At 46.8% G+C, this 7462-nt stretch overlaps 1 protein-coding gene across 1 annotated transcript in view; it reads left to right on the top strand.

Moving 5' to 3' along the window:
* The window catches only part of CUNH20orf173 (chromosome unknown C20orf173 homolog), a 21676-nt gene that overhangs the window by 926 nt on the left and 13288 nt on the right, over positions 1-7462 (top strand). Inside the window, 2 exon segments of the mRNA XM_012514659.1 lie at positions 2101-2208; positions 2571-2741. Of these exon segments, the coding sequence (XP_012370113.1) occupies positions 2101-2208; positions 2571-2741 (279 nt within the window).

The following is a 7462-nucleotide window of genomic DNA, read 5'->3' as shown; positions in this document are numbered from 1 at the left end:
CTCTCTCTCTCTCTCTCTCTCTCTCTCTCTCTCTCTCTCCCACTCCCTCTCTCTCCCTCTCACTCTCTTGCTCTCCTTTCCCTCTCCCTCTTCCTTTCTCCCTCCTTCTCTCTCCCTCCCTCTCTCCCTCTTTCCCCCTCCTTCTTTTTCTCCCTCCCTCTCTCCCTCCCTCTCTCCCTCCTTCTCTCTCTCATCCTCCCTCCCTCTCTCTCTCTCCCTCTCCCTCTCCTGCTCTTTCCCTCTCTCTCTTTCCCTCTTTCCCTCCCTCTCCCTCTCTTCCTCCCTCTCTCCCTTTCACCCTCTCTCTTACCCTCTCTCCCTCCTTCTCTCCCTTTCTCCCTCTCTCCCTCCTTCTCTCCCTTTCCCTCTCTCAGCTGCCATGAGCTGAGCAGCTTTCCTTGGCCCAACCATTCCACCATGATCTTTCTGCCTTGTAACCAAGCAACCAGGATGAAGCCTCTGAAAGTGTGAACCACAATACACCTCTCTTCCTTGAATTGTGCGTGTCAAGTATTTTGTCCCAGCAGTGAGAAGGCTGATCAATGCAGAGAAGATTACTAGGAAAAATAAACAAATGGGTTTGTATATCATGGAGACGGGGGAATAATATATGGGTTTTGGCTTCAGTAAAGAGGCACCTTAGTCCATTTTGTTGCTATAACAGAATATCTGAGACTAGTTAATTTATAAAAGAAAGAAATTTCTTTTGGCTCATGGCTTGAAAGGTAGGAAGTCCAAGATTAGGAGACTGGACTCTGAAAGGGCTTTTTGCAGCCTTATTAAATTGTACAAGTCAAGGGCTGGTGAGATGGCTCAGTGGTCTAAAGCGCCTACTTAGAACAAACTAAGCCAAGCAAAGCACAGGGACCGCAGTTCAATCCCCCAGCACCACGTACCAGCCAGCCCACCCCCTGGTGGGCTGAGCTGGCCACACACACAAACACAAAAATAAATAAATAAATAAATAAATAAATAAATAAAAATTTAAAAAAAAATTGTACAAGTCAAAAGTAGTGAGAAAGCCATGCACACAAGAAAGACTGGGGAGCTAAACTCCCACAGGAGCTTAGACCATTACGGATTCCCAAGAGAAAGGCATTAATCCATTTATGAGTGCTCTGTCACCCTGACCCAAGACCTTCTACCAGACCCCACCTCCCAACGCTGTAGCGCTGAGGAATAAATGTTTCAACATGTGAATTTTTGGGTGCATAAGCCATAGCACTGTAGGGAAGTCTTGGGAAAGGATTAGTTTAAAAGAAAAACAATTGAATTCAGTTTCAGACTTCTTGTGGTCAAATGTCTCTGAAAACACCTACATGGAAGTCTACTTAAAGAGACAAGGCAGGAGGACCCTGTCTGCATGGATCTTACTTCCATACAGTGTAGGCCATTTGGGCATTAGAGACAGGGCAGGGTGGTGACTTTCCAGGGAGACTGCATAAAGGAGATCACAATGTGCACTTTATGATGAGCTCTGTGATATATTTGGGGTGGCACTGAGCTCTCCCTCCTCCAGGGGGCATTTATGACCCAACATATGTTATCTTTCTGCTGTGGCATCTTTTTGTTGTTGTTCATTACAGACTTCTTCATTTAAGCACCCCATACTCAGAACCAGTTTTTTTTTAATTTTTATTTATTTGTGTGTGTGTGTGTGTGTGTGTGTGTGTGGCCAGCTCAGCCCACCAGGGGGCGGGGCTGGCTGGCATGTGGTGCTGGGGGATTGAACCGCAGTCCCTGTGCTTTGCTAAGCTTGTTCTAAGTAGGTGCTTTAGACCACTGAGCCATCTCGCCAGCCCAGAACCAGATTTTAAAACTCCATATATTTTAAAAAAATAATTCTAACTAAAATTTGAGGAGCTCCTTGTAAGTGATGAAGAAATTGTCTTCCCTGGCATCTTCCATCTCAGCCTAGTCAGTGTTTGATTTGGGGGTAAAAAAATGGATGGGGAGGCAAGATATGAGAGGGTGGAGGGGTGTGGGACATGGATGGCTGGGGAGCTCTGGAGGCCAATAGTACAGAGGGCAGCAGGTGCTGTCTGTGGCCTCAGCCACACAGTCTTCCAGGTGGGGAAGACATGAAAGCACTGGTGGAAGATTTTTGTCCTATTCGTCTTCTGGGTGCCTATCTTGTGGCTGATGGACCTAGTCCCTGAGTCAGCACTCCAAGAAAACAGATATACTTTGTTCTATGGCAATTACAATGTCCTTTGATTCAAATTTCCTTCTGGAACCTGCAACTATTCTTCCTGTCACCACAGAGTTGGAGAATGAAATTGGTTCGGGGCATGCCATGGGAAGGCTGGAGCATACTTCATGAGGACAAAAGTTCCTTGCAGACCGGTCAGTGGTCAGCATGGGTCCTTTAAAACTCCCTTTCCTCCTTGTGCCTGGCCCTCTCCTGTTTTCTCCCCCAAGCCTCTGCCCTCAGACTGGCTGAGTCCTCCCCTCTTCAGCCTTAATCCCTCACCTCTGGCTGCAGGTCTTACCCACTCATGCTTGCTTCCTTCCACTGGGAGCTGATTCCTGGCTCCAGCTCTCAACCTTTTTTTTCCTTCTGTTACCAGGGCAGGAGCTTAGTGAGTTTGGAAAAAAAGTGGAAGATGTTTAAAGTGATTCCCAGACCTTTGGTGTGCCACTTTGATTTCTACTGTGTCACTTGTGTGGTGTTGAGGAGCTCACAAATCCCACAGGGCTCTGGCCTCAGTAATATCGATTGATACCCCCAAGATCTCCAGGTAGGTGCCAAGGAGAGGGAAGCATGGCAAAGCTTAGGCCCATCCTTGGTTCTGTCTATTCTTCCCAGGATGAAGCAGGCCTCTGTCCAGGGCTTTGAGACACTTAAGGGGAACCAAACCACAGGACCCTTCATTTGTCCCAGGAATGTCAGTGACTAAGGCTCCTGGACACAGTGACTGCTTCAGCTCTCTAATCTGGTATGAACTTCAGATGCTCTGAATGACAAGGTAATGGAAGAAATGTCCTAGATGTGCTGTGAGGAACTGAGGTGAGGTCACTGCAAAAGAAGACAGCAGCTGTTCCAGGAAGTGTTTGTGGTGGCTTACTGGAGGCACCCGATGGGCTTCTCCAGGCCTCAAGAGCTTTGTGAAACCTTGTGCCTCTCATTCTTTCTTAGATTTTGTAAAATGATTTGGATCCCTGGAGGGGTGGGACATAGTGTAGTTAAGACGAGGTGGGAGGGCAAGAAAAGAGACAGAATCTTAGGCCAGCCCTTGCCCTTCTTTCCTGGCTAGAGCCAAGTTAACTGGCTGGATAACCAGGGTCAGTATCTTTCCATGGTTCTATTCTGTACCTTACATGCCTGTACCCAGGCAGGAAGGGCTCTTGTACCTTCCTCACGTAAAAACTTCTGTTTTCAGCTCCTTCAGCATAGACCCCAAAGTGAGCTGTCCAACAGTTTGCCCCTTCCTTTGCCTCCTCTCTCCCAGACTCCCACTGTGGGGTTCTTGGGGTTCCCCAAATACAATAGCTAGACCCCAAACCTTGTTACAGGCTGCATCCTCTGCTTGGAATGCCCTTCTCCTATCTCCTTGGAGGAATCTTCTTCCTCCTTTGTGATGGGGAGAAGCTATGGGTGCGCCATTTGGGGCTCCAGGGTGACTAAGAATTTATTCCATCGTGTCCAGAGTCTCTGTTCCTGGGACAGGCAGAGTCCCATTCTCCCGACCCCAGCTGTTGAGGCAGCGTGCCATACTAGGTGTCGAATGAGGGGACATGGAATAAGACAGGATTCAGCCTGATGACACGCACATCCTTCTTTTATCTGCCAGGCCACCTTGGATTTGAATTAGAACAGCAAAAAGTGGTCCCATTATGGAGAGAATCAGACCAATGGCCCCTCATGGTCCTGTCCATGCAGAGAACAGATGCACAAATGGAAGTGGCCAGGCAGCTAGCGTGCCCAGGCAGGCTCACCATCTCTACATGTGATGCCCATATGAGGTCACACCAGTTCTACATTTTTAAGCCTTAGTGCTCATGAATATTAGGATTGTAGCAGCGGTGGCAGCAGGATGGCAGAGACCTTCAGGGGTAAAGGTCGAGAGGAAACTGTATTTTTTCATCCTGTTACCAGGGCAAGAACTTCATGAGTTTGGAAAAAAGTGGAAGAAGATGTTTAAAGTGATTCCCAGACCTTTGGTGTGCCACTTTGATTTCTACTGTGTCACTTGTGTGGTGTCGAGGAGCTCACAAATCCCACAGGGCTCTGGCCTCAGTGAGAGCGATAGCAACATTACTGGTATGTGTGTGTGTGTGTGTGTGTGTGTGTGTGTGTGTGTCCTGCTACAATACTGAATTTGGTTATTAGGGTTTTTTTGTTATTGTTAATAATTCTGAACGATTTGTAAATTTTTTGTGGTCGTGTGTCATCTCTTAGATGTACCATTGCAATTTTTATTTTTGTCTGTACCTTGGTTTGGGGATGTGCCTCTGTTTTAGTTGCTTTGTCTCTTTTACCTCCTGGCAAGTGTTGGTTTTTTTTTTAAATTTATTTTATTTTATTTTATTTTATTTTATTTTATTGTGTGTGTGTGTGTGGCCAGCTCGGCCCACCAGGGGGCGCAGCTGGCTGGCATGTGGTGCTGGGGGATTGAACCGTTGTCCCTGTGCTTTGCTAAGCTTGTTGTAAGTAGGTGCTTTAGACCACTGAGCCATCTCACCAGCCCAAGTGTTGTTTTTAAGCTAAGCATGGTGTCAAGCTTTCTTGGCTCCCTCAGTCATTCATGAAGTTGCCTCTGCCTCACCACCTAGCTGCTCAGGCATGTCTGCGCATTTTCTTTTCTGTCTGTAGCTGCTCCTGGAGAGCCCCTTGGGCAGCTATACATGTTGCATTGGGTCTTGTTCTATTTATTTACTTATTTATTTAGTGTAGGTAGTACAGGGTCTTCAGCGTCTCACTACACAGATTGGACTCGTAGTGATCCTCCTGTTTTCAGCCTCCCAAGTGCTGGGATTACAGGTGTGCACCACCACACCCAATCTCAATCACCATCTCAATATGCCCCAGGGGTGGGGCTTGCACGGCACATGGGGACTTGAACCCCAGTCCTTGCACCTGCCTAAGCAGACACGTTAGTCCGCTGAACTATCTGGTCGGCCCTTTGACTCTTGTTCTGTTTGCTCCACAGGGGATGGGTCTCTTTTACCTTGGCTTTGAGTTGTTTGACTTCCTCCTATGTAGCTTTGTGTTGTTTTGTGGCTTCTCCTCAACTGGCAGGCTCTTTCCTTTGCATTCGTCAGCTTCACAGTGCTGTTGTTTTTTTGTCTGGTAACTGTCACTGTCAAGTAGCTCCCAGGTTTGCCTGTTTCTTGTGACACATTGTGTTCTTGGCACTGCTGCAGATGTGGCCCAGCCTTAGTTTTAGCTCTGTTTTGCCAGCAGCAGCTTTCTCAAAGCTCACTTGCAGTGAGAGGATCTTTCTTATTTGTTGTCATTGCCTCTCTGTGTTGTCCATCAGCCCCTTTTGTAGCTTAAGCTCACTCTTTGATGGCTTGTGTGGCTGGGTGAGGCATTCCTCAGCGTCAGCCTTGCATTGTGTTATGTTCTGTTGTAATTTGGGCCTGTGATTATGGAGTAGGTCCCTTTTTAGCAGGAGAAATGGATGGTTTGGAAGATATAGGAACGTATGTTGGCCCTCTTTTTCTTTTTAGTGATATATCTCTCACACTGGAAAATGACCTTTTTTTTGAATTCCAGTGGCTCTAACAATAGTCACATGATTTTTGGATAATGGCCCAATGGGCTGTGCCCCTGCTGAGTATTCAGTTTTACCTCCTATGAAAAAATTCATACATTGGTGCTGTGCTCTTCATTGGGACCATGGGCTTCTGGTTAGGTTGTTGAAGTGGATGGAGCCCAGTCTGGCCTAGTTGTGGTCTCCTTTAGTTCCTGTCAGCCCAATAAGCCCAGTATCTGGGATTTTTTTTCTTGGGGTGACAGCTTTTCACAGACAGTCTCCTAAGTGTGGAATTTTTATCATCTCTGTTACCATTTTGGAGCATTTATTTCTCCAGTGTCTCTTTCTACATTGCACATGTTGATCTAATCTGGGATATCTCAGCTTAGTTTATCTACTGTTTTGTCAGTGTCCTTGTCTTTGTCCCTTAGTGATTTTTGTTGTGTGTTTTTTTTTCTTGCTCTGATGAGTGCTGCTATCAACAGGTCTGTTTTTTGATATTCCTATCAGCTGTTTTTGGCCTCCTGGTCATGATTTACATACTTGTTCTTGTACCAGACAGGCACTGTGCCACTGAGCTACATCCCTGGCCCTTACATACATTTTGGTAGTCACCTGTGAAAGCTGTGTTGCATTCATGCCAGCAAAACCCTCTAAGTTTTGTTAATAAGCACTTAGATAGGCTGAAGCCATATGAGTCTAGTCTGCACTATATTTATCCATGAGTCAACGTAGGGACACTGATCCTGATGTGTCAGTAGCCCTCTGTTCCTGGCCACTATCCTATGTGTACACCCAATTGCGAAACCCCACTAGCTGGCCATTTACAATCAAATGAAGGACAATCTATTTAATAAAGAGTCCTTAACCTTTGGGGTAGGGCAGTCAGCTTTATTTCATAGTTTCTTGTATAACTGCCTTCAAAGTTATCCAACAGGACTTCCAGGAAGATGAGGGAATTGTAAGAAGCAAGAGAGAAAGAGCTTCCCTGAGAGTTGCTACCCAGATACTGGAATATAGCAATGAAAGGAAGAGAAAAAGGAGGGAAGTGGGCCCCTGGACCCAGGAAGGATCTGAAGCAAGAATCGAAGCCAACAGAGAACACGAAGAGAGAAACTTTAGTGAAGAAGGAGGTAGCCTGTGGAGGCTTCTCCCTGAGTCAGGACTCACTGTTGGAGGAGAAGTTCAAACCTGCAGATTCACAGCTGACTATTGACGACCCCAGAGGTGTCCACTGAGAGACACAGCAGTCGAAGAGAACTATGGACATGGAGAACTGCACCAGCTAGTGGTAAGAGCTACAGAATGGTTTGACCCTCAGGGGAGGGTGATCAGCCAGGAGCCATCCTAGAGAGGGGCCAACTGAGCTCAGAAGTCAGAACAGGTGCTGGGTCCATCTAGTGGCTCCCAGCTGAGTTCAAATCCTCAGAAGGTGCACTGATGGGTGGAGGCTGACTAGGTCTGGTGTCAGCTTCATGGCCACAAATCAGCCTTATTTCAGGGGAAATAAAGGTGCAAGCTTTCGGAGATTATCCACTACCCCCAAAGAAAGCTACTGCTGGCTTGCTGGGGTAAATCAACATGGACCTGCACTCTGTCTCCACATATTGTCTACTAGTGACAGCACAGGCAAACCTGGAAGTGACTAAGTGACTTTTCCCCTCTCCCTTTTCTTTTTGTCTCCTTTCTATGAGCATGAACATGGTTTCTAGCCTACTTATGGTTAATCTGTTCCTCTCTCTCTCTCTCTCTCTCTCTCT

This window comes from Octodon degus, unplaced genomic scaffold (genome assembly GCF_000260255.1).
Source record: "Octodon degus isolate 3935 unplaced genomic scaffold, OctDeg1.0 scaffold00037, whole genome shotgun sequence".
NCBI classification, from domain to species: Eukaryota; Metazoa; Chordata; class Mammalia; order Rodentia; family Octodontidae; genus Octodon; species Octodon degus.
Note: the sequence above shows the minus strand (reverse complement) of the source record. Positions and strands in the feature narration are given on the sequence as shown.